Source organism: Aulonocara stuartgranti (assembly GCF_965226115.1).
Source record: "Aulonocara stuartgranti genome assembly, chromosome: 3".
Classification (NCBI taxonomy): domain Eukaryota; kingdom Metazoa; phylum Chordata; class Actinopteri; order Cichliformes; family Cichlidae; genus Aulonocara; species Aulonocara stuartgranti.
The window spans coordinates 46,900,832-46,928,642 of NC_138941.1; the positions used below are offsets into that span (position 1 = coordinate 46,900,832).

The window sequence follows — 27,811 nt, forward strand, 5'->3', positions numbered from 1 at the left end:
CACATGTAAAAATTGATGACTCATGGAGCAGAATGACGGGTGTGGAGAAGTGGCAACGCCCCCAAAAGGCCTGGATATTTTTTAACTGTTGTTTCATTGTCACAACAATACAATAATGTAAAATGACTTCCAGATATTGAAAGCTGAGGGTATTCTGAAAAAAGGGGCAAAAGAATTCACTTATAATATGATTTTTGGCCCTTTTACAGCCAAAATTACCAAATATGTCGAGGCAGCCTTAATGATACATAATAATAATGGATTGCATTTATGTAGCACTTTTCGACACCCTCAAAGCGCTTTACAATTTTACTCGCTGTTGGAGGCAGCTACAGTTGTAGTCACAGCTGCCCTGGGACAGACTGACAGAAGTGAGGCTGCCATATCGCGCCATTGGCTCCTCTGGCCATTATCAGTAGGTGGTAGGTGAAGTGTCTTGCCCAAGGACACAACGACCAAGAAAGACAGCTGGGGATCGAACCTGCAACCTTCCGGCTCACATTCGCACCTACAGCCACCTTAGAATAATGAGTTAACCACATGAATGTTTTTGGGATGCGGGAGGAACCCACACCGGCACAGGGAGAACAGACAGACGGAAAGCCAATGTCCAGATGTTGTATTTGAACCTGTGGACGCTTTTGTTGTGAGATAATAGTGCTACACACTCTTCATCCACCTATAGTATAAAATTCATATTTGAGGTACAATTAGGTATGTAGTAGGGGTGCAACAATACACAAAATTCATGGTTCGGTTCGGTTCGATACTTTGGTGTCACGGGTCGATATTTTTTTGATACAAAAAAATGTTCATGCCTTTTTTAATTTGTCATTTATTAAAATTATAAATATATATTTTATCTCAAAAGTACAGTTTTTAAATTTAATGTTGCTGAAACAACAAAGGGATAAAATAAAATAAATCTATCTGATCGAGAAATCACTCATCTTTGGAAAAGAGAGTTTATTACAGAGAAATGTCTCTTTCCAAAATAAAAGCTATACTATACGCTTCTTCTGGGCTATATTCTCAGCAGCATATTAAACATATCAGGTCCCCATAAGGAGAATCATGTGCTAACGGCTGTCTAAATGACTCGGGTAAAGTTTGTAGCATGCGTGCTTGTTGTTTTTGTCTGCTTCCACTTGTCTTTGCACGAGGATGATGTTGGAGTAAATGTGCAGTCATAGTCATAGGGTTAGGGTTAGGCGCCAGAGGGATTGTTCGCATAGGGCGCCAAACAGGCTGGGACCGCCACTGACTGACCTGTACTGTTACTCTTTACCTTGTAGTCTTTTTGGGTCTCAGAGCAGCTCGACAAAAACTGCTTGTCACTTGAAAACTGTATTTGGTCTCCTTGTCCTCCCTTTAAAACTACAGAAATAATGCCAACAGTAGCTCACACAACTACTATGTACTGTTTTATGTGCCTCTATATCATTTAGAGAAGGTGATATTTTAATCAGTGGTGAATATTTATTTATCTCAGCGCAGGACGGACTCAAACACTTGTCCTCTCTTAAATACAGTCTGTGCAAGTCATCCTGGGAACCGGTTCCATCAAGCACATTTTTTATTTATAGACCTTTGATTCCAAAATTAGATCCTGACTGAAATTAGGAGCAAAAACAAAGCAAAGAACAAAGCAAAAGGACTATCCATCACCAAGACATTTCTGTTTCTGAGCATGGGTCAGCTGTAGGTTTTTAGTCCGAAATAAAAATCTCTTCATCATTCCAGCATTTCTGCAGTGCTTGTTGTTTTTGCCACTGAACTGTCTCTCGCTCTCTTTTTTTTCTCTGTTTCCTTCACTGCTGTGTCACCATCTGTGCCCCAAAATGACTCCTCGGTCCAAAACAGCACCCATCGGTTCCTCCTCCACCCTGCCAATGGCCCAGAACGGCACGGCGCTGGGACCAAACGCGTCACCAGCAGTAGGCGTGTCACAGCGCTGAGAACATAAAGTGATGATGGCTGGATTTACGTCATTGCTGTGAAATGACAGATACTGCTGAGTAACACTTATCAGATTTGATTCTCTGTGAGAGAGGGGCTGGTAAGGTTTGCTTCTTTGTAACAAAATTTAAATGCACATAATTTGACCTGATGTTAAGGAGAAATGAATGCCAGAAAACATCAAATCATGTGCGTCACAGGATGTCTAACAACTATCAATGTATAAAAATCTCTCTATTATATCCTCCTGTTATAGAAGACTGAACGTGCCCAAATACAACTATTAATCTTATTTTAAATTGATTAAAGTTAACTGATAATGATAATTTGAAAATAAGCAAATACCTAATCAGCCAATCTTATGGCGGCAACTCAGTACATTTAGGCATGTAGGCATGGTCATGGACAACCTGCTAAAATCTAACCTCAAAATGGGGAAGAAATGTAATTCTAGTGATTCGATCCCAACTGATATGCTGGGATTTTTCCACACAACCAACCATCAAAAGAGAAAATATCCAGTGGGTGGCAGTTTACCGCGTGAAAATGCATTGTTGGTACCAAGAGGTAACGGTAACTCAAATAACCACTTGTTACAAACAAGGTATGCAGAAGATCATCTCTGAGTCTGTAGCAGAAAAAGACCACACCGACCACACAACTCAAGAGTCTCGATTTCTGCTGTGACATTCAGATGGCAGGCTCCATCTTGTCTCATACGAACAGTGATGTAATGCTGATGTTTTCTTAGCACGTTTTGCGGTGAGTGTTTTCACATGTGGCTGAGGGAAAAAAACAAAGGTGGGCTACAAATGATGATCCATTAGTGTGTCTACGTTAACCACAAGGGACACAAAAAAACAGGTCTGTGACTAATGCATAAAACCTAAAACAAAAGTACAGCATACACAGTTTTGTTCACCATTTATTAGCTATAGTTACATGCATACTTGCTTACAGTTGATTTTAGTGTGCAGTACACAGTTTCATTTAGTTTCATTGTCTAGGTTATATTACCCCAATTTTACTTTACAGGCTGCCTTACCAAAAGAAGTCTTTACAACATAGTTCGTTTTTCACATTTTCAACACATAACAAAGTTTTCTTAGAAGCCAGTAGCCATAGATACACAAGGTACGCTTGATATGCGAGGTCTCTGCTTTTGTTGCCAGGACCGGAAAAGCTGTCAGCACATCAAACAATACGGGAAGTAGCAAAATCGTCAAAGTCACAGCTTTACATTCTTAGAAGCTGCAGGGTCACCAGCTACTCCGGGCGAATTTCATGACTGAGTATATCTATGGCTCCAGCACAACAACACGACCATAGAATAAACAATCAGAACAATCAGAGCAATCAGACCACTTTTCTCTAGGTTTTTGCATCCTCCGTTACGATACAACCTTCTTCCTTTTTTTTTTTCTTTAAATTCTAGGTAAATATTGGCCAGGTCTGTTGCAAATCCACTCTCTATCTCTTCATATGTGCTTTTTTTTGCTTCAGTAATAATGTCTATAAACGCAGGCCTTGGCACAAATCCTTAAATCTTATTCTAAACATTCAGGGAGAAAACCAAGAACCTGTCCACTCATTGTCCGCCCTTTAGTCCAGTTGTGAATCTCCAGCAGAGTGCAGTTGTTGAGTTAATTGAGTTTATATACAAGAACAAAAAAATTAAAGCTACTTTTGAGCCCTGTCCCTTTTTCAGAATCATGTCGTTATTGGGAATAAACCTGCACAGGTAAAGGTGAAAGTACTGAGCAGTCTGAACAGTCTCAGATACAGACTTAGATTATTACAGCAGGAGATATGGAGGTCGAGATTAGGCCGAATGCTGCTGAACACTTTACATGTGCAAGAGTAATTAGACATTGAAGTTAGTGATTGTACAATTAAACAGCTGTAATGTACAATTTAGACAAATGTGGAGTCCCACCAAGCACCACATGTCCACTGATGTCCCCCCTTTTTTTCTGAGCTAAATATGGCCGGCTAGTCAAAACTGTCATATTTTCAGGCTACTACAATATTGTGCAAAAGTCCTGATCCATCCCTCATCTTTTTGCATTTTGGAAGTAGGTGCAGTACCTTAGTTTCATGCAAACATACATGTAAATACAGCATATAAGGAAAAAACTGAGTTTGTATAATTCTAAGAGACTTAAAAGTCAATATTTGGTGTGACAACCTTTATTCTTCAGCACAGCCTGAACTCTTAGACAATATTTCTTGTAATTTCTTTAAGTAGGAGTCGTTCTCCAGGCTTCTTTAGGGACATTCAAAGCTCTCTTTGGATGTTGGCTGTCTTTAGATGATCCCACACAAATTCAACAATATTGAGATCTGAGCTCTGAGAAGGCCAATTCATGACTGATAGCGTTTCATTGAGTGTGTTTTTCTGTCCAGTTATGATTTTACTGCATTGGCAGTGTGTTTGGGGTCATTGTCATGTTAAAAATTAAGTAGCTGCCAATTGAATGATTTACCAATGGTACCTTTCTGTGTTCACAATTCACATTAATTTTGACACGATCTCCAAAACCACTGGCTGAGATGCAGCTCCAAACCGTAACACAGCCTCCACCGTGTTTTACAGATGTCTGCAGACTCTGACCTTATTACATCACTCCATCAGACCTGTTGTCACTGATTTTCAGTCCAGTTCTTGTGTAATCTGACATACCTCAGCCTTCCTGACAGCCACCCTTCCACTTCCACTGATTTCTAATGAGGCTTCAGTGAACAGTAGACGGATCATCTGAAGGTTCAGATGCATCTCTCAGGTCTGTTTCAGGTCTTTGTTGGATTTTTTTCCTATTTCTGACTTTTAGACAAAAATACTATTTATCTGTCAATTTTTCTTAGATTCAGCAAGAAAAATTAAAACCATTAAAACTTTGCAACAGGTTGCTAGTTACAAAGTACCTAAAGATACAATTTAAAATTATCTGTAAAGTTATCCTTGAATGAGTCATAGGTCAGTGTTAAGTCTCTGCTCAGGTACAAGGACTGAACTGAAAATGAGTGAAAAAGCAGCCAATGTCAAAGAAAATTCTGAAAGACCTTCACAAAGTCTGGAGAACGGTTACTCAAAATTTACAAGAAAGCCACGCTGCCTGGAAGCAAATATTTAAAAAAAATGAGGTGACTCAAGACTTTTGCACCATACAGCTTAATTCTAACCATGAATCCACGATTATGCACCTTGATTCATGAATCACTTTCCTTCTTAACAGCCTGAAAAAACTATTTTCACCTTTAACTTTTCAAATCTAAAAGTTGTAGAGCAAACCTTTTAATGTAATCTTCCACATGTACACTTGTACTTTTTTTGGTTAGGTGGGACCGTTGAATATCAGAAACTGTTCAGAGCGCACGTTTTCCTCACAAATTAAAAACCGACTGAAACGCTGTTGGGTTAATATCTCTGCCGCAGTGCTAGCACACGGAGGAGTAGAACTCCACTTCCCACAATGCTTTGCAATTAAAGGTTGCAGCATTAACAACAACAAAGAAATCGATTAACTGAAAAGAAAACTAAAACCAATATTAGAATTTGTCTTTGCAGGATAATGTTTAAAGGTCAATCTGGTAACAATAATAACAAAAGATCACCCTTTACGTGGCTTCTGTGATATACCTGTTTTATCTGGTACCTTCATCCTGGCCTGGACAGTTAGAAAAGCCTAAAATAAATCAAAGTGAACAACTCACTGCAGCACGTTTGAAAAAAGAAAAAGCACATTATAAAAACACTACAGTCCAACCAGCTCATACCGAGGATTAGCCAAACCTATACCGAAAACAGAGAAGAGAGAATATACTGTAGATTACTGCCGCGAGCCTCTTACATTTATGTATTTATAGTCCAGGGGCTGCGTTCACAAAGCCTCCACAGACAGCAGTGCTGACCCAGGGTCGAGTGAAGGAGTGGACATGACCTTTGACCCTTGGGCTTTGTGAGAGCTGCTCCAGCTGTGGTTTAAGTGTGGAAGCGTTTATAATAAGACCAAGAGCACAGCACACAGTCACTGGCTGAAATGTCAGGCTTCACTTTATGAACGAATACAAAAAATACCAAAAACTAATTTCATGATAGTCACTGTTCAGACTGGGCAGATGGGGCTCAATTATTCAATGAGAGGGAAACTCGAACGAGGCTGCTGGCGCTTGTTTTCCCACACCAGCTTCATCCTGGGTGGGTGGAGTCTTTTATCACAGTTTCATCACACTATTCTAACGTTAGAAGGTATGTTTTTAGGAAATGCACTGACCCAACCCCTTTTTTTGTTTTTGAGAGTTTGGCTGTCCAATCACTTTTGTACCCAAAACGTACCTGGAGAGCCAGCTTCCACATTTCTCTGTGTAGTTTCTGCCTGTAAGCTAACGCCAGCGTACTGCGAGCTCATAAACACACCTGTGACATAAAATATTACTCTGAGCATTTCGAATGCTGCTGATCGTGTGTTTGTTTGATATTATGAATAGGACCTCTTTAAAAGAGCTGTATAATCATGTCGAGGAACATTTTCCAGTGGGCTCAAATATGTTAATGCATATTATCTGGCTTTGAGAATAAGATTATCTGCTCATCGGTGGCCCAACAACACTGGAACTGGTTTGTTTACATGTCCCAACTGTAGAAATATCCCACCAGCATAATCTGTATATAAAAGATGGCCCCAGCTAATGGTCTGAAAAGTGAAGCCAACATGAAAGCTGGAGTCTTTCTTCAACCAGCAGGGGGAGACCTCGTGTTGTACATTAATCGATGGGAAACCCCCTAATCTTTCTTCTTCTGTGACTTTACGTGTCGATGTTGCACGTTCTCCCTGTATCATTGTAACAGTCAGGAAGGCCTCACTAACTAACGGTAGGCCCAAAACTCAGAGTGTACAGCATGTACTTGTTTATGGCTGTGTAGCTTTGAAATGCTTTCTTAAAAATGTAATTTCATACATCCTTTGTAACTTAATCCAACCCCATTAGTTTTTCCTTAGTACGCTAGTGGCTCAGTCACACTGGAGTAAAAACCTCAGAAGAAAAAAAAGGTGGTTACCTGGTAATTGCATTGGATTTTTTTTGCAATCACCAACAGACTTCAAGTAGATACAGCAACTAACTGGTCGTCCAGAGCTTCAAAATGCTGCACCGCCAACCTTCTGGGCTTTCACCTCGACTGCACAGGTTGCCTGGTGGGAGGCAATCGGTCTCCAAACAAATGCAGACTGACTCGAACACTTGACTCTCAGACTGACTGGCAAAGGTTTGCAAATCACTGTCCTCTAATTTCTAAACACCAGAGAGCACAACGTCTATAACGCGTCTCTTTGCAATAGGAGACTCAGCTCAGCTGGTTGCATACTAGTTATATTCCAATATAAAAGCAGGGTTGTTGAGTGCATGTGTCAATGTGACTGAATCATAAACTAACGGTGCTCTCCAGACAAGCGTCTCCAGCTGTACGTCCCTCCGCAGAGCACTTTTATCTCCCGTTAGCTACAGCTACATTAGCCACATCCTGTTAGCATGCATGACAGCTCACTACACAGAGATAATGCTGCTCCTGCTGTCTCATGCTGGTTCAGATGAGCCAAACTCTCAAAAGGTCAGTGTCTCCAAAGGAAGGTGTGCGTGTTTCATAAACAGGCATGACCCAGAAAGCTAGCGAGTTATCTGCTAATAAGCTATTTTTCTTTATTTTCCCTGATTATCCTTACTCGTTTCCATAAATCCTTTCTCAACATTTGGTAGAGGAGTTAAGATTGCACTATAATTAGTTTGTCTTGTGCTATATACCTTGTGTTTTGTAAACACGTCGCCCCCATACTCACTAGGGGCCCACCTGCACACAGAGCCTGTAATATTGCTAATAGAGCGTGTAGGGGAGGGGGAGCTGCTGAGTACTGAGTGTTGTTAAAGGTTAAAAATAAGCAGATGTGGGGCTGAAACAGTGTGTGTGTGGTTACTGTGCCATACGCCCTGGGTGGCTGGACACAAAAACCTCTCTGGTTTAAGTTCACAAACAGGTGTGTGAGAAATGTATGACTGATATTCTTTTTTAATCAGACTTTTTTAGTTGATGATGAACATTAAAACTAACCAAACCCCTTAAGTTTCAACTTAGCGTCACATTTCTCCCCCTTTAACTCTCCCCGCTTCATCTCTCTATTGTTTTTTCTTCTTTTAGTCGGACCATTCGTTCTCGTCGAGCTCGGAGTCGTCGTCGGACTCGCTGTACTCCACTGCGATACGACGCGACAGGATCGTGGCCACGTCGTTACCAACGGGCTCCCTCTTTGCCTCTTGCTCCCTCTGCTCCTGCACCTTCCTCAGCTGGATACCTGGAGGGGGCAGAGGAAGGGCGGAGTTAACAAAAAAAAGATAATTTCTATTAAGAAATTTAAGTAAATTCTTGGGGTTTTTTTTATAGTGTAAAATCTTTAAAACATTTAAAATTTCTTTATGTGTTTGTTCCACCAAAATCTAACTATTTTGGATGCAAAGGCATTTTTCAGTTATTCAAACTCATCCATCCTGGTAGTTTTTATGAAATAAATTTGTTTGTAAGCAACCAAAATGAAACGTAGCTGTGTTAACTTCCCTGCTCTATGTGGGGGCTAATAATAAAGACCCTGTGCGTCCCTTCCTCATACAGACGCACTCACCTCTACGTATGGCCGCCAACAGGTCGGAGCGGGCGTCGCTCATGGGGATCATCCCCAGCATGGTGGACTTCCTCGTCGAGGGTGCCGCGTCCACAGCTGACTGACCGATAGCGGTGTGCGGGGGTGACGGGTGGGCCTGGTGGCCCAAGGGGGCTCCCGGAGGAGGAGGAGGAGGGGCGGCCGGGGGTGCGCCTGAAGGCGGGTGGGAGGGGGAGGGCACGTAGTTGGCTGGGGGAGGAGGAGGAGAGGGTGAGTAGGGACGGGAGAGGGCGGAAGAGGTCGGGGGGACAGCGGAGGTAGCGGAGGGCGGGGCGTTGGTGGAGTCGAAGGCGGTCTGGGCAGAAGGGATGGTTAGTGGGGGTGGGGGAGGGGCCGGCGGGATGTAGTACTCGGGGATGGTGGAGGGCTGCCCTCTGGTGATGGAAAGAAGTAAATTAAAGATTTTTAATGAGTAGAAACAAACTAAACGCAAACAAAGCCGTAAAACAGATCAAGCAATAACACGCAGAAAACAAACCCGTGTGCGGCGCGGTAGTCCTTAACCGACTGCTGCCTCGGCCCGTTGACTGTCGGATCTCCTCCGGCCTGGACGCCGTGTCCCGAGGGGGTTCGGCCCAGGGAGGCCACGTGCCGACCTGTTGCCGCAGCACCGCCCGCTCCCGGGGGCTGGTTGGCCGGCCTCAGGCCCCGATCCAGTGACTGCGTCTGGGCCGCGGCACTGAGGTGATCCCTGGTGTGGTGGTCGGCGGGGTGGGCAGTGCTGGAGGCCTGGGTGGAGGGGTGGTTGGGGCTGGCTGGGTAGGAGTCGGACGCCATTGATCTGTTGGAGAGTTGTAATTGAAAATTAGAGGGCAGGTAGGAAGGAGCAGTGAATCATGATAATAACAGAAAGGTTAGATTTTCTATTCCTTGTATTATTTCCTGCTCTGCCACAGCAGTGACTTCAGTCCCTAATGAAAGTCAACCTCATCGTTTCCTCCAGGTGCTCTGCACTACATTTGCCAGAAGAGGGCAGCACAGAGCTGTAAACGACACAGTAAGCTGGCACTTCTTAAATCTCTGTATTAAGCAGGTATGTGCTTAAATTATGTGACACTTCTAGTGGCTGTGTAACAACGCCAGCTTACTGTGTACTATTTATAGTATATGAATAGTATTTATAGGCTTTAAAGGATGAGAGAAACACTCATCCAATGCCCATCCTCAAACACTGACTGTACACATAAACTAGGACAGGAAACAGGACCTCAGAGACAAACCTCACTTGTAGCTAATGTATGTGTGTGTGCACACGTGTGTTTACCTGCTATCTGGGGACAGTGAGCCTTCAGAGGACATGCCGTGGTAAGGGGAGGGGGCGAGCCTGGCGTCTGGTCTGAACTCTTTGTCGTAGGCCAGGACGTTCCACTCCTGGCGTCGGTTACGAGCTTTACGCACCTTCAAGGTTAAACCGGGAGAAACAGACACGTTACACTGCAGTTACAGGTAAAATTATATATGTATATAATTATAGTAATGGAGTTTAGAAAGATTAAGCTGCTGTATTACATCTTTCTCCTGCAATCCTTTCACAGTCACTACCTTTAGAGCGGAGCATTAGAACAGCTGTACCTGTATTGCACCCTACTAATAGAAAATAGATTTTTACTGCCTCTACTCCAGTAGCAGCATTTACTAGAGATGCCTTTTAAAATGATTAAGAGCTCTCCACACTAACAATGTGGTCTCTGCTCTTTTTATTCCACTTTTATTAAGTATTTTACCAGCAAATTCACTTTTCTTTGGCTCTAAGCAGCTTTGTGATTTATTTTCTTCTTCATCAGTTCTTGATGTTACTGATGCAGTTAGGATGACTGTATAAGACCAGCTCAGATAATACATCTGCTAAAGTGCAGAATCAGTGTAAATGAAGGAGGAAGGTCAGATTACTCTTAGTAAGCCAGTAAATTTGAATTAAAGCGATTTTTCATGGGTGTCAACGATGGAAATCAAAGCTAAACTGAAAGAAACACAATATTCCCACAAACGTCGGGGAGCCCGGAGTCATTTGGGGTCTAAGGAGGAGGAGATATGTAAGAAAAGACTGATGTTTAAGGACAGTAACGTGCTTTGAAATGTGCAAGTGTTTACTCAGTTCCAAAAAAAGCACATAGAAAACCTGCCTCCAAACCAGCTGATTATTACAAACAGATTAAGCGTGACTGCTAACTTGACCCCTTTGATCTACAAACTGATAACACCGTGTATTCTGACAGCTTCCTATCAGAAGCAGCATTAACGTTTTTCAGCAGTTTGAGCTACAGTAACTCGTCTGTTGGATCGGACCACACGGGCCAGCCTTAGCTCCCCAATCATCAGTGAGCCTTGGACGTTCATGACCCTGTCACTGACCACTGCAGGCCAGGAACAACCCACAGCATCTGCGGTTTGGAGATGCTCTGATCCGGTTGTCTCGCCGTCACAACTTGGCCTTTGGTAAACTCACTCTAGTCCTTATGCTTGCCCATTTTTCCTGCTTCTTACTCATCAACTTTGAGGATAAACTGTTCATCTTCTCTCTAATATATCCCGCCCACTAAGAGCTGCAACGATGGAGAGATAATCAGTGTTGTTCACTTCACCTGTCAAAACTATGATCTGCTTTATACTCTGTTAAAAACTGTTCATTAAATGATTGTATAGAGGATTTAACCGCTTGCTTTACTCTTGTTTCAGAGGAACGTTGATAACTCTAATTAAATGACCATTAATAATAAACTTAGTAAGTGATTACTGACCTTCTTCACTTCTCTGCTCGGGTCTTCAACCTGCCTCTGCTGCTCCTATGAGTGACACACAGACACACAGAGGAGCAGAGGGAAACTCAGCTGTTGGCTATTTATTTATTTACTGTGTAAAGGGAAATATAAAAAAGCTCAACCCCATCACCAGCTCCTTCACCACGGGGTAAATTCACACTGACCCAGCCCCCAACACACACACACACAGTGTAAGCACCACCCAGTCACTATTCGACAACACCAAAAACACCGGTACAGATGACAGAGCCAAAACTTGTGGGAGCACAGGACAGCAACCAAACCAAACACGGAGGGTTAGCAAGACGGTGAGGTGTTAAGCTGAGGTGACATTAAACACACACACAGACAAACAGGAGGGAGTGTGTGTGTGTGTGCTGGCATTTACTTAGTACTTTCATGTGTATCAGCGTGTCTCAATGGTGTTAGGACATGTCTGCTTTGATAGGTGAGTCTGTAATGTGTGCTAGTGGGATGTGTGGGGAGGAAGTGGAGGGAGGGGAAGTGGGGGGGCAGAACGGGGGCAGGTTAGGTTAGGGGTCGGGGTTGTCTTACAGAGATGGACAGGGGGCTCCTGGGTTGGGCCTGTCTGGAGTGGGGCCTGTCAGGGTGGGCCGGACAGCCCTATGGAAACATGGGAGAAAGACAAGCTGGTGCGTTAGACTGAGCAGAGGAGGCGGAGGAGGAGGGGGTGGGGGGTGTCTTCAAAGGCCAGGAAACTAAAGATAGAGAGAAACGAAGGAGGAGGAGCTGTGGGAGGAAAGGATAGAGGTGGAGGAGCCATCCTCCTGCAGCTCGCTCGGGCTCTCAGACCTGTTGAGTAACAGCTGAAGCTGCGTTGTTTCGGAGGTGGGAGGGGGGGGGGGGGAAGGTTCTGCATGGTTTCCAGGTCGAAGGGAGGGAACAGAAAAATGTGAGCAGCATTAAATTCAACAGAAATATTGACCGAACTGCAGCAAACACATGCAGCAGCAGCTGTTGAGCGGTTACAATCACCAACAAAGGAAGAGAGCGCCAAAGGAAGTGTGAAGGGGAACACCACCGAAGCTCAGCTCTGAAATACTCGTAGCTCAGTTCCTATTAGTTTGAATGGATTAATAAACGAGAGCAATGGTGGTGTGCTGGAGCTCCTTTCAGTGCTCCAGGTTATTGGTGTTCACGTAGACCAGCGCACAGACCTGCAAACTGAATGCACTACTTTAAAACAGCAGGACACAGTTCAGTTAAATCCAGCAGGAAGTGAGCGTACAGTAGTGTGCTAAAGACTTGAGTCACCTCTGGTTTCTTTACATTTTTGTAGGAAAATGGCAAATATTCTTATTCTTCAGCACAGTCAGAACTCTCTTATGGAAGCGTTCTTGCAATTTCTTTAAGCAGTCTTTGGGAATAGTTCTGCGGGCTTCTTCAAGGACATTTAAAGCTCGTCTTTGGATGTTTCTGAATTTAGATGATCCCAAACTGCTTTAATAAAATTGATGTCCGGGCCCTGGGGAGGCCAATCCATAACTGATATTGTTCCACTGTGTGTTTTTCTATCCAATCAGATGTTTGCTGGATGGTATTGGACCTTATGGTACTTTTTTGCATGCATAATTCCATCGATTTTGACAAGATCTCCAAAAACACTGCAGCTCTAAACCACGACAGAGCCTCCAGGATTTGAATCAAAACTTTCAAATTCAGATTCATCACTCCATCAGATCTGTTGTCACTGATTTTGGGTCCAGTTCTTGTGTAATCTGGCATACCTCAGCCCACACACAGCCACCCTTCCACTGAGACCATTTCTGATGAGGCTTCAGTGAACAGTATATGAGTTGAAGGCCCAGATGTACTGTATTTCTCAGGGCCGTGTCAGGTCTTCGCTGGATTTTTTCCCTGGCTCTAAAAGACATGACTTTCAAGCAGAAACGCCTACGGAGGAGGCTACAAATGTGGCCTCCTCCTGAGGCCATATTTGTAGACCGATTACGTCACAGCGACACGATGAAGACTGTCCAAATTCGTAGACTCCTCCGAATCCGGCCGACAAATACGTCCTCCTTTTCCCCAGATTTGAAGAATGGGCCGGGTGTGTCCTTCGTGGCCCACCATATCCCAGAATTCATAGCGCGGCCCAGCCAATTCCAGTTTCCAAACAATGGCGGCCGCTACTAAGTTTTTAATATTACTGTTATTAATCTTTCTGGGTCACAAAATAAACTTTTAACATATTTTAGGCAAGAAAGTAGCTGTGTAAACTTCAAATATCTGCTCGGTTTATCAAGACATCGCATATTTGCAAAAGCGCTCCGATGTTTTCGGAGACGTCCGTTACCCACCAGCTCGATAGCTAGCTGGGGGTTCAATGTCACTCGAGCCGGTGAGAACAGCGGACTCCCGGCTTCATCGCTTTCAGACCCCCGCCGTCTTTCACTACTCAGGTTAAACATGATATATAAGTCACTCAGATAACTTAAAAACGTTATTGTTTAGCTTTTTCAGTGTTTTACTTGTTGGGGAGTAAATCGTTTTGGTTGAGATTAAAGTTATTAGATTAAATTAAATAAAAGTTGATTAATCCCTCGGGTGGTTTTCACACAGCTGAATAAACATCAAACAGAAAACTGATTAAACAGAAGTGTGAGACGGTCGTGTCCTGTTATATTTTAGATAGCAAGGAGCAGAGAGCTGAGTTTACTGGACTCCACCGAGACAGCGGTGACGCAGATTTGAAGGCTGGACCGTCCCATTTCACAGCCTCGCACTTCCAGCCTTCTCGGTCTTCAAAGGACCCGGCCCACGTAGACCGCGAAGGCCGGGTCCTCCGAAGGACGTGGCCTAGGTTTTGGGACACAGCTTCAGATGCGGTTCATCTGCTATAGATATATATTTTTAGACTCGCCACTTCTTCTTCTTCTTTCCACTTGTCAAGTTTCCTCAAACTTTTTAAGGGACACACTGCACACAATATGAGAGGACGAGGTGAAACAGCTATTAGCCACGGTCTTGCTGATTAATGCTAAAACACTTTTTGAGTTAGGTGCCTTTTCTGTTCTTGAATGATTCATAGGTCAGGGTTCAGTGGTCTAGCACAGCGGTCCCCAACCCCTGGGCCTCGGACCGGTACCGGTCCGTGAGTCGTTTGGTACCGGGCCGCGAGAGTTGAGGCTCAGGTGTGAAATGTATGGTTTTCAGGGTTTTTATCGGTTTTCAGTGTTATTTTGTTATCGTTTGTACCGTTAACTTGGTTTTCCTGGGTCTTTTCACGTGTGTTATGAATAAATCTTATTTTTTTCGGTACCGGTAATAGTTTTATTTTGTTGTATTTATCCGCGACACCTTAAAGGCCGGTCCGTGAAAATATTGTCGGGCATAAACCGGTCCGTGGCGCAAAAAAGGTTGGAGACCGCTGGTCTAACAAACAAAATCCTCTAAAAATGGTCAGGTTCCACGACTGGACTGAAAATGAGTGAAAAAGCAGACAATGTCCAAAGAAGAACTCTGAAAGACCTTCAGAAAGCCTGGAGAACTATTACTCAAGAGCACTTAAAGGTCTGGCTGCTTGGAAGAAAAATATAAAGCAATGAGTGGTGTCTCAAGAGTTTTACACTGTATGTAACTACAGCCAAATACAACGTTCGTATAAGTTCTCCCTCGATCACGTTGTTGTCTCTGGATAACCGGCCTGCTCAGCTGCTGCTGCATCGATAGCCGATTAAACAACCAAGCAAAGCTAAATGGAGAGTACAGTCAGAGAGAAATGAAACTGAAATAACAGCATAGATGGCACCACCGGGCAGGAAAATAAAAATTCGCAAAATAAAGCAGAAGATGAATTTCTTTAACCGTTTCCAGACCACGGTGACGTACACCCAAACATACAGCGCACGCTCACAAACACTCGTTCGGCGCACACATCGTACCTTCTGCCGTCTCTTCTCTTTGCGCTTGTCCTCAGTGGCCTGCAGCATCTTTTCCTTCCACAGGTTGAAGAAGTAGGAGGGGTCGGTGTAAAACTTCAGGGCGTCCTTCTTGTCATCCCTGCGAGGAGGAGGAAGTGAAACTAAGAAAAAAAAAACAGCGGAGCTTGGTAAATTATCAATACTGGCAGAGAGGCTAAAAGACTGACCTATAGGGGGTGAGAATATTAAGTGGTGGAGGTTTGTCGCAGCGGTGGTACATCTCCACCACAGGGTTGGGCACAGAGGTCCTCGACACCACCTGCTGGTCCTGAATGGTACTGCTCTTAAAGGCCTTTCTCATGTTGATGTCCTGCAGAGAAACTGGAAACAGAGAAGGAGGACAGCATTAAATTATGATAAGCAAACAGAATGAAAAACAACAACACGGCGATTAAGCCGGCAGAGTCACAAACACTGGTGTTTGACATCATAATCCCCCAAAACAGCCGGTTTCAGCCACTAATTCCTTCATATGCATCACTCTCCTCTACCCTCGATTTTTTTTTAACGCATGAATCAAAGCCAGGATTTGTGGCATTAAGAGAAAAAGAGCCTAATCTCTTGTTAGGGCTCTTAGAAAAAATTAGCACAAGTTTAGCAGATTTTTAATGCCAATTAATTCAAGCTTCAGTCTGATGGAGTGACCAAAGAAAACATCAACCTGGAAAATAAACTTTTTAAAATCTAGTTTAAGGACAATTACGGACAATCCGAGTGAAAAATAAAAACAGATAATCATCAGAAAATAATAATTTTCCTCCTTTTTTTTAGCTTCCTACAGTGGAGTTAATCAATCTTGTGTCACTGCTCACAGATAAAATGCATCTAATCACTTCCCATTTATCATACCCACTACACCATTACATCACACGTCACATGCTCTGGGCTGAATGACAGCGTGCGTCTGCTGGAGGTCTTCATTAAATAAAGATGATCTGCTTTTTTATGAAGTCTAGACTCTATAAATATGCAAACATCTGCCGTTCTCAATGCGTGTGCAGCTTCTGATTGGCCAATATGTTTTTCTACCAGCCACCAGGGGGCTCTGCTTATTCCAGGAGTCCTTTAAACACCGGACACGTGAGATTTGTGTTTCATATTTTAAACCTTTAAAACCTGAATCATGAAACAACTGCTAGAAAATTCAAATTTTTGAAAATGACAATAAAATAAAAAAATAAATTAAATATTAATTTGCATACACGAGTTTTAGTTTGTATCGTATTTGCTACATTCAGTATTTTATTTTTCAGTTTATTGCTTAAAATGTTTTGTGCAATTTATTTATGTAAAAAAAAAATCACAATGATGATGTTCAAGTCTGAGAAACTGGGGGTATTAAATATGATATGATAGCGAAATCCCCCTTTTTGTCAGTGTAAAGAAGTTTAACAACACATTTAAACCCTGAGATGTCTTAATACAAGATAAGACAAATTTCAACAACACGTCTCAGTTTTTCTACATGACAAATGTGTAAAATTACAGAAAGATTTTCTTTAATAGTAAAAAAACAGGAACTTTGCCCATGTCCTCATTTTAGGTTTGGGACTGGTGTCGGCTCCTGGGCTCATGTACTAATGAGAAGTGAAGAAGTGAAAGAACTGAAAAAAGGGGGAACTAGGGTGGGGCACGAAAATGAGAACAAACAGCTTGTAGAACTGGGGGGGTCATATATGGACAAGACCCGGAAGAGGCGTGTTTGGAGGCGTGGTCCCGCTCCTGAAATTCACATAATTTATCTTCAATTACTTAACTAAATGGCTGTGGGGGAGGTCTTTGTCAGCAGGAAAAGCCGTAGAATTTATAAAAAGAAAATTTCAAAGTCCGCAAATTTTTTCCAAAACACATCAGCAGGCTGCTGGGACAACTCTGGCCATTCACACCGAATTTGGACGAATTTCCTGTATTTGTTTGACTAATTTATAACTCTGATAAGTGGAAGAGAATGGATGGATGAAGAATCTGTATTTTGTTTCTCTTGCCTTAAAACATACGCAGGAAATAAGGGGTTAGCAACTAATCAAAGAAAATAATAATACTAATATTAATAATAATACTAGCCATCAGCCTCTTGGTAGATGCACATGTAGTATAAATGTGAAAATCCTAGCAGTTGACCTCTGATTGTGAGGTCAAGCTCGCCAGGATTTGAACTCGTCCCAGAATGTTAGCAAGTCGTCTCGTTCTTAAGTTACCGCAATCACAAACTTGGGTGTCCACCCGCCCACCAGCCCAGCAGGGTGCCGCCAAAACCCCGTCAGTATACAAACTGTTGCACTTCACTTTAACCTCATCGTTTCGACCTTTCCGTCGACAAATAAAACGGCACATGCTGCTCAAGCAGGAGCCATAACACACTCAGAGCAGCTATTGACCCTCAATGGTAATTTTACACACGCAGCTCTGACCTTGTTGAGATTTATGGGTTTATCGGTCGTTGAAAAGCGGCGTGGTAAATGTAGGAAACTGCTGAGAGAGGCAGGGGATGAAATGCTACGAGGCAAAGACGTCTAATTAGAACACTTCATTGTCAAGTAATTCCTGGAGTACATACTTATCAGCAGATGCTTCTCTAAACAGACACCGTTTGGATATGTGTGTATTTGTTTGCTACGATTCTGCAACCAATAGACGATCATTTTAGAAGTAAAACGGATAAACGGATCAAATACACGCACATCGTGTGCATATCGACTGATACAGAACATACAGCTTAAACGGTGTTTGAACTCGAACGCATACATACGCATGCACAAATAATAGGACAGCAGGGTCAGATTAGACTTGGAGCTTGTTGCATCAGCTTAACAAGCATCGCACACACACACACGCATGCAAACTGTGGCTGCACAACAACAGGAGGCTGGGCGGTGTGTTAAGTGTCAGAACGTGACACGTATGTGTGTCAATCCTGTGAGAGATTTATCACCGCTGCAGTGCTATCCAGGATCTAGCAGATGGCTAAACACACACACACACACACACACACACACACACACACACACACACACACACACACACACAGAGACGATCAGGGCGTGATCAGTGTCCTATACGATCAGTTTAAACCACGTCAGTGTCACACACGCTCCTGTCATTAGCTCTGTGCACTGACGCAGCATGTCTGTGTTTGTATGGACACATTTTATTACTGAAAAATCTATGGTTAGCTTAAAAATCCGCCTGCAGACACCAAAGGGCGACTGGCCGTTTGATCTGTGTGTGTGTGCAGTCAGAGCACACTCCTGTCTGTTTGATCATTCCTCCCTAAGCTTCCTTCCCTACGGCCAAATGAATAATCCACAAAACTCGCAGCTAATGCAACTTTCATTCAGACACATCTTCAAAGAGACCTCGCTCTCTCTGCTCTTCTTCTCCTTCTCCTCTTTCTCCTCTCCGGCCCTTTTTAACACTCACCTCCCTCTCTGCACATACACATGCATAAACTGTGTTAAACACCATTAATAACCACATTCGTGTAATGCACACACTGATTAAGGAACTCTGCACTGACCTAACCTCTGAATTTAGAGTTATTTGGATTTATGTGAACAATTTATAATCACTTTACTGTCTGGAGGGACGTGCTGCTTCCTGTAGGCTCCTTCCCCCTTTTTTCTCTTTTCTTCCATCCTTCCTTATTTCCTACCTCCCTTCATTCCTTTTTGACCTTAGATCATCTTTCTTTGCTTTCTCTTTGCTTTCATTTCTTCCTCACTTCCTTCTCGCAATCCTTCTTTCCTTCCTCCTTCCATCTCTTCTCTCCTCCTTTCCTTTCTTCATGTACGGAAGAAAAAAGGGTGGTGCACAAAAGAAGCAATGAAGAAGAGGAAGCGAGGAATCAGAAAGGAGGTGGAAAAATGAGTAGTGGGACATGATGAGACAGAAAACAAATTTGAGTGAATGTGTGGAAAAGGAAACGAAGGAATTAAAGGACTGAGAAATGGTTTGCGTGGAGGAGGAAGAGGAGGAGGAAGAGGTAAAAAGAGACAGAAAGAGACGAGAGAGAGAGAGGGTGGAAAAGTGTGAGGAGGCGAGCAGGAGGAGGAGGAGGCGAGATAAGGGGAGGGAAGGATAAGACAGAAGACTGCTGAGCTTTTCCTTTTTATCCTCGTCTGTGCTGCTCTCTCTGACGCTGTCTGAGGCCGGCGTGCTGCAGAATGACTCGGCAGTATCAGCACAGACAGAGAGAGACGCACAGAGCTACAGACGAAAAATATATATCCAGACAAACGGGAGGAAGAGGAGAAAGAGGAAAAGGGAGGAGTAAGGTGGGGAAAGACTGAGGGGAGGAGGAAGAGAAACAAAGAAACAGGAAATTGGAACCAGAGGAGAGGAGAGGGCATTAGGGGAAGAACAGGAGTCTAGGATAGCGGGGAGACACAGTGGGGAAAGAAAACAAGGAAAACAGAAGAAAAGAAAGGGGGATGAGGGCTTCTCAGAGAGTGACGAGGAGGAGAGAACAGGAAAGGCAGGAAAAGGATAAAAGGAGAGAAAATTGAGCCAAATCAAAAGGAACAGAGAGGCCGACATGAGAGGATGGAGGAAGAAAAGATGAGACAAAAAAGGTTAGAGGCACAGGAGGATAAATAAACGTCTGAGAGAGATCAAAGATTTTAAAAAAAGAACATACACACAGAACTCCGTGTGTGTGTGTGTGTGTGTGTGTGTGTGTGTGTGTGTGTGTGTGTGTGTGTGTGTGTGTGTGTGTGTAGGCCTATCAATTACTGCATTAAGAGAATTGACCTTCAGAGACAGACTGAAGCTTAATGATGGAGATAAAGATCCTGACTCACACTGTGCAAACAGCAAACACACACATATTAGTCATAACAGCAGCTCACATAAACACTTGTACACTCATAGAAATAGTCGGTGCTCTCTAACAACACAATTAATAATCCATAGTGCCGGGGACACACACACACACACACACACGCACACACACACACACACACAGGTTAAAAGCTTTGCAGAGATGCGTTTATCTCAGAGTGTTTACTCCAACACAAACATGAGGCGGACAGACACAAAGAAAGCGAAACAGCTTGTTGACACGCACCAAGCAGATGGCCTTCTACCTTTGCGAGGACTCACAGATACCTCGGTTTATCCCGACCAACCCTGAGCCGAGGATTAACTCGAGCTCCAAAAGTCGAGTCCTAACGGCTACTCTGAGGTGAGACTCAGCCACACCTTTACTCACTCACAGGACCTCAAACGCACACTCAAACACCCACAAAGACAACCAGGAGCCCACACAGGGCATAATATAAGAGCCTAGAGACCCCTCATCAATAAATCATCAGCACAGCCATTAAAATGCTGCACACACAAACACACACACACACCCACGCTAGTCCTAATAGCAGTTCACATAAACACGTGTACACTCATAGAAACAGTCAGTGCTCTCTAACAGCACAATTAATAATCTATAGTGCTGCAAACACACACACAAAGAGAATAAAAACACACATCCTCACACACACACCTTCCTCCACAGTGGAGTCGAGCTGGGTGACTTTCACAGCCAGCTGGTCCACCCTCTCCTGCAGGCTGCTCATCCTCAGGTAGAAGCTGTTGGCTTCGTTAAACAGTTCCCCGAAAATGTCCTCAGCATGACGACCTGTACAGAGGGAGAGAAACACACAAACACACACACACACAGTCAGATTCGCCACTTTAATATCTTTCATCCAGGGATATTTAACAGGCTACATTCACACTTCCATGTTGGCCAGCTGAACTCTGCCTCACACCGCAGGAATAAAACATGCAGCGAGAATTAAATCAGCTGGGAGAATCAGACTGTCTGGAAAAGCAGAGCAAGCTGACACAATTAAAGACGTTCAGAGTTACTTCAGGTTTCCGTCCAAAAAGGACAAAAGAAAGTGTGATAACAGAAGGTCTACATGTATACAGTGGTCCCTCGCTATAATGCGGTTCACATTTCGCGCCCTTGCTGTTTCGCAGATTTTTTGGGGGTGCAATTTTGCTTTTTTGTGTTCTGCATCCTGATTGGCTGTAGACCACTGTCAATCAATCTCGTGCTGTGTCTCCTGTACAGTACAGAATGTGTTCAGCTGCCAACTTTACATAAATCTTTGATCGCTAGCAGTGTGACTCTGAAGTGCTGCACTGTATATTTGAAAGTTTTCTCCCCAACAAACACAACAATGTTGACGCAACCACGGGTGCCTTATTTTTCTACAGAGGTGTGAACTTTGAGATTGTTTAAACAAGAGAGAAAAGTGTGAAAATGTTCATGCCTGTCTGAGAAAAGTGTATAAAGTGTGTACTAGAGATGGCACCATACCACTTTTTTATGTCCGATACCGATATCATAAATTTGGATATCTGCCGATACCGATATGAATCCAATATAGTGTTTTTTAATCAATAAAACTGTTTTTTAATATCTTAATGCATTTTGTATAAGTTCAAACTCAAGTAAAAAACAAACAAACACTAAAGCTATTCTGTTATACCTGTATGTAAAAAATAGCAAGAAAAAAAAATAGGGAACCACCCCTCACGCTCCACCTCATGATGCTTAATCGACATAATCAACTTTAATTTGATGCAGTGTGAAAAAAATGCACAGAAATAAATTATTTTTCTACAATAATTAAATAGATTCAACATCTTTCTTCAACAGAATTGCAGACTGCACAGATGGTACCTTCCCAAAGGAAAAAGTAGTATAGCTTACTAGGGTATATTAGACTTAATCCGGTCGTTAAGTCTGACGTCACTAGCCGTGTCTGGCCCTAAACTCCGCTGCAGGTCCATATATCAAACGATCACTATGGCATTACTGAGAGTTGAAAAACTGTCTAAAGTCTTTCATCTTTAATAAAATGATCAGCGTTCTGCTCTACCAGGTGTAACAATTGAGTTTAACATCCAGGCATCCATGAAAACGGAATTTATGACATTTAACGGAGTTAGAAGTTAGCAGGGAGATAGCTCGCTAGCTTCTATCTAAATACAATATAGCATGTCCTGACTGCGGGGTTTTGGAAACAAATTAAAACGTACAGCTCTTCTATCACTTCCAGCATAAATGAAGACAGAAAACTAAACAGCAGTGACGTTTGTAGGGTTACTGAAGTTGGGCTAGCTGGTATATAATGATGTGCTACGTGACCGCTAGCAACACAGCTATGTTAGCTTAATATAAACAAGCTAACCTTTTTTCCACTCGATAAAAGTTACCGTGAGTGTTCTCGGTGGTCAGAAACAAATGTAATCGCATGGCAGGATGCTGTAAAAGGACCAAACTTCAGCCAGGAGAACAACTGAGATAATCCATCCACAATACGAGGTTAGTCATTCATATACTGCTGCATGGGCTGGGCTGTAGCTACATCCTAAGGTTTTAAAAACTGAGCTTAAATAAATGATTAGCGGTAATAAAAGACGAGGGAGGTCAACAGTGATCACTGACTGTTTTAGGAGCTTTTTGAGATCAAATAGAAGAAAATACATAACATTAAACATGTTAACAACACAAAAGCCATATTAAACACAGACTACTTTAGACCCGGAAGTAGGATTCGTCGCGTCATCACTGAACAACCGGATAATTACTATATACAGTAATGGACTTCTGTACATTTTACATCAAATTAAAACTTTGGGTGTAAGATTCAGATAATTATTTATTAAAAGCTAGACATTTGAAATGAGAATAAGAAAGAAAAGTGTGTCTTTGTGCCCCCTTTTCCCTGTTAATGCCCTATCGGCCCCCCTGGCTAAACTTTGCTAGATCCGCCCCTGCACAGTTACCAGCCGTCAGCTGCGTAGAAAAAGATCCTCGAGTAGAAAGTAATATTAAATAAATTCTAACAACAGCGTATCAAGCTTAAACGTGCTTCTGTTGTTCAGCCGCTGGTTTTCTCTTTCTGGTGCAAAGTGGGCCAAAAACAAAGAAGAGAGACGGACTCGCGACAGAAAAGCCGATCAGCTGATCATTGATCAGTTTCATGATTGAAGTAGCAGCAAGAAGAGGCAGTCGCCCCATATATCGTTTGTTAAGCTTAACACGGGAATGCTTAACAAACATTCAGAGATGAACTTACACACTTGCTTTACTTCTCTGGGATCACTTTCTCTGAGATGAAATGCCGGTTTGGTAGCGAGGCTCCAAATGCTCAACCAGACCGCTGACAGGTATCGCACGCCACAGCCGCTCTATCACGTGACTACACTGCTCCAACGTGCTACGGTTATAAGCCGAGTTATGCAATGTCGCAAGTTTTGTGAGGTGCTTTTTTGATATTTAATGGATCGATTACATTTTTTATTTCTCTCCGATATCCGATCCAGTAATTTAGGTCAGTATCGGACCGATACCGATACGTAATATCGGATCGGTCCATCTCTAGTGTGTAGTGAGGGGTTTCATAGCCTTAAAACATCTATAATGATTGTAAAAAAATTAAGTTGGCTATTTTGCAGATTTCACATATTATTTTTAGAATGTAACTCCAGCGATAAATGAGGGACCACTGTACATACAGTTTACAGTGTGCACGGACTCACCTGTGATCAGATATTCTCCACTTTGCTGTATTCTAACCGATTCATTTCTCTGCCTTACTGTAACACTGTAAGGTAGCTCTGTATGTATGAGTTGATTGGATTTCTACTTGGAGGAAGTGTTCAGAGAGCAGTGTGCTGTCCAAATGAGGCTCTATTATAGCATGCTAGCTGTAGCCAGCTGTCTGTCCTTTCCTGTGTAAAGATGAACTGCAAAAAATAAATAAATAATGAGATGATCCTAGTCTTCATTCAGTCCTGTTTGTTTGTTAAGCCACTTATCACTGGCCTATGAATCATTCAAGTGCAAAAAGGCACCTAACTCAACACAACTCAACCAGTGTTGTGTCTACACATACCAGACAACTTAGCAAAAGGATCATTTTAAATTGTATCTCTGGGCACTTTGTTACTCGCAGCCTGTCCCAAAAACCTCATTTGTTCCCATTTCTTTAGCTGAATCTATGAAAAATGTGAAAGACAAGACAAGGTGGTTCCCAAAGAGCTTTATAGGTGAAAACTTGGCAAACCTCAGCTTGCTGTGCAGGGTGTTTTCATGGAAACTGGACAAAAGAAGGACATGGACAGTATCTGAATGTCATGTCCTTAAGATAGAGAAAAAAATCCAGCAGAAGCCTGACACGGGCCTGAGAGACACATCTGGACCTTCATCTGATCCATCTACTGTTCTCTGAAGCCTCGTCAGAATTGTCTAAGTTGAAGGGTGGCTGTGAAGAAGGCGTTCATGAAATGTACGAGAAGAGAAATTCAGAGATGGAGGTTGCTCCCCTCCCTCCTCCCGGCGTCTGCCTCAGCAGGACCAGCCGCCTCCTGCTGTGCACCTGTCGGACTGAATATTTAAACAGGGCCTCTCTGTCTGAGAGCGTTTGCACGTCTGTGACGACAGCGGCACAAATATTTAAATGCATTTACCGAGATGCAGAACTGCAGCCTTCCTCAAGAACACTGTCACCTTCAAATTGAATCACATGCACACTCATTTCAGCGTCTCGCCACCTCGTTCGCTCTCTTCTCTCGTCCTGCGTCTCCATCTCTCGGCCCACGTCATCACAGATGGAGCAGAGGCAGAGCGCTCGCTCATTTGCAGTGAGCTGTCGCTGAATATAATCTATCCTCTAACTGTTAATCGAATTTAAATAGCCTTTCCCCCCTCACACTCAATTCATTTCCATTGAAGTATGCCTCGTCTGCTACAGAGCACATCAGCTATGAATGACTTCATTGCTTTCAAATGAAGAATGTGTTTAGCTGTTCAGGGTGAGAAATTCCAATAAAGAGAATACAGAGGACGCTAAACTGCGGGATACGATGCTTCAGAAGGAATTCTGAAAACATGCTCACCTGCACGTTATTAGACCTGATAAAAAATACAAAAATCACCTTGGATTCACCTTACTTTCACATCAATCCATCAATCACTATGGCAACTGTGCTCATCAGCAAACAACTGCTGACGCACAAACTAATCAGCATATGCACGCACGGCCTTATTCACACTCAACACATCTCAAGTGGTCTGCATTAAGGAGCATGGCTCTGAATTCATTTTAGGTGTGATTGCATGTAAATGCCTAGACATGCTGGGCTCTGATTGCTCACGAGTGTTAGAGACAGACATGTGACTGCGATGGAGGGTAAACAACATAGGTCCTCTTCACTACAGTCACGAAAAAAACTTGTGAACTTTTTGTTAAAGGTGGTTAAGAGGTCCTAAATCGTGGGGTGCACTTCATTTTTCACGGGCCTGTGAAAAACAATTTTTAAAATTATAATGTGTAACGTCTCACCACAAGATGTCAGTAAGTAAGTGAATAATCGTAGCTTTGGTGGCCTCTGTACAAACAACTGCGGTTGCCGTTCATCTGTAGTGAGTGTAGGCTTCCAGTTCACTGTTTAGCTCAGCTGTCGATATGTGCAAAACTTTGTGAAATGAGCTGATGAGTCAGTGTGGTGAGTTGCTGAGGTATACTGAACTTCTCTGTTGGTCAGAGCTTCTATTTTTGCTGCTGTTAGCCGCTGTTAGAATAGAATAGAATTCAACTTTATTGTCATTGCACATGCACAGGTACAGGGCAACGAAATGCAGTTTGCATCCATCCAGAAGTGCTTTAGTGATATAGATATATTACAATATATATTAGCAATAATATAGATATGTGAGTATATTACAGAAATGGGTCTATTATGGTATGTTATAATGTACACGGTATGAAGTATGTTGTGAATATTCTATAACTATAAGTATGTACAGGCTGTAGTGAGTACAAGCTATGTACAGGATATGAACAGGATATAAATATGAAAAACTATACAGAATATGAAATAAATAACTTTACAGAATCTGGGATATACAGCTATACAGAAATGGGAACTATGCAAGTTGTAAACAGTTGTAGGATTAAAGATTATCGAATGTACAGAATGATTATTTACACAGAGCTATACAGTAGTGCAGTTAAGATAAGTGAGGGTGTAGATAGTTTCTACAGAGGCTATATAAAGTGCTGGTGGTTGTGAGTGGTGGTTCAGTCCATGTTATTATTGTGTGTTTGAGGGTACAGTTGTCCATTGTGGGTGTGTGTATGTTCAGTCCATGAGTTTAACGTGGGTCAGATGTCAGGAGGCAGAGTTCAGGAGTCTGACAGCTGTGGGGAAGAAGCTGTTCCGGTACCTGGTGGTCTTAGTCCGGAGGCTCCTGTGGCGCCTCCCAGAGGGCAGGAGGGTGAAGAGTCCATGTGATGGGTGACTGGGGTCTTTGATGATTTTCCCAGCCCTTTTCAGACACCGCTTCCTGTAGATGTCTTTTATGGCAGGAAGTGGTGCTCCGGCGATGCGCTGGGCAGTTTTCACGACCCTCTGCAACGCCTTCCGGTCCGAGGCAGAGCAGTTCCCGTACCAGACTGTTATACAGTTGGTCAGGATGCTCTCGATGGTGCAGCGATAGAAGTTCACCAGGATGTCTGAGGACAGGTGGTTCTTCCTCAGAGTCCTCAAGAAGAAGAGGCGCTGGTGAGCCTTCTTGACCAGCTTGGAGCAGTTGGTCGTCCAGGTGAGATCCTCGGAGATGTGGACTCCCAGGAACTTGAAGCTGCTCACACGCTCCACAGCCGTCCCCTTAATGTGGATGGGTGGATGTGGGTCAGCATTCCTCCTGTAGTCCACGATGAGCTCCTTGGTCTTCTCGGTGTTAAGCAGCAGGTTGTTTCTGTCGCACCACTCAGCCAGACGATCCACCTCCTCCCTGTAGGCGGCCTCATCGTTGTCACTGATGAGGCCAATCACCGTGGTGTCATCTGCAAACTTAATGATGGTGTTGGAACCATCAGCAGGTCTGCAGTCGTGGGTGAAGAGGGAGTAGAGGAAAGGGCTCATCACACAACCTTGTGGTACACCGGTGTTCATTGTGATGGTAGATGAGCAGCGGTTATCCAGCCGGACATGTTGGGGGCGGTTGGTCAGGAAGTCCAGTAACCATTTGCAGATGAGGGAACTGATACCCAGGTCTGTCAGTTTCCTGATGAGTTGTGAGGGGTGGATTGTATTGAATGCTGAACTGAAGTCTATAAACAGCATTCTGGCGTAGGTGTTGTTGTTGTCCAGGTGTGAGAGGACAGAGTGCATTGCGATGGAGACTGCATCCTCTGTGCTCCTGTTCCGGCGGTATGCGAATTGGTGGGGGTCCAGGGTGGGGGGGAGACAGGATTTGAAGTGTGCTAGGACCAGTCGCTCTAAGCACTTAGTGATGATGGGGGTGAATGCTACTGGGCGGTAATCATTGAGGCAAGATGGGTTGGAGTTTTTGGGTATCGGGACGATGGAGGTGGATTTGAAGCAGGCCGGTACCACAGCGTGGGCCAAGGACAGATTGAAT

The 27,811-nt window shown here is 43.3% G+C and overlaps 1 protein-coding gene and 1 long non-coding RNA gene across 7 annotated transcripts in view; one reads left to right on the top strand and one right to left on the bottom strand.

Annotated features, from left to right (window-relative positions):
• The window catches only part of LOC309697815, a 332,892-nt gene that overhangs the window by 2,694 nt on the left and 302,387 nt on the right, over positions 1-27,811 (top strand). Inside the window, exon 3 of one of the 2 annotated variants that reach the window (XR_014273920.1) lies at positions 1,864-1,928. The exons of the other annotated variant lie outside the window; for it this stretch is intronic. This is a non-coding gene — a long non-coding RNA (uncharacterized lncRNA). Of the gene's footprint in view, positions 1-1,863; positions 1,929-27,811 lie in introns of those variants that run through there. 2 annotated transcript variants of the gene reach the window in all.
• The window catches only part of LOC309697695 (actin-binding protein WASF3), a 55,309-nt gene continuing 34,367 nt past the window's right edge, over positions 6,870-27,811 (bottom strand). For 3 of the 5 annotated variants that reach the window (XM_082519811.1, XM_082519809.1, XM_082519810.1), the window contains 9 exons: positions 20,867-21,001; positions 15,537-15,690; positions 15,331-15,448; positions 11,981-12,049; positions 11,405-11,449; positions 9,931-10,064; positions 9,145-9,447; positions 8,628-9,040; positions 6,870-8,303 (listed from right to left, as the gene is read on the bottom strand). In XM_082519811.1, coding sequence (XP_082375937.1) covers positions 8,146-8,303; positions 8,628-9,040; positions 9,145-9,447; positions 9,931-10,064; positions 11,405-11,449; positions 11,981-12,049; positions 15,331-15,448; positions 15,537-15,690; positions 20,867-21,001 — 1,529 coding nt within the window. In that variant the 3' untranslated portion in view covers positions 6,870-8,145. Of the gene's footprint in view, positions 8,304-8,627; positions 9,041-9,144; positions 9,448-9,930; positions 10,065-11,404; positions 11,450-11,980; positions 12,050-15,330; positions 15,449-15,536; positions 15,691-16,218; positions 16,373-20,866; positions 21,002-27,811 lie in introns of those variants that run through there. The other 2 variants (XM_082519813.1, XM_082519812.1) reach the window with 2 other exon arrangements.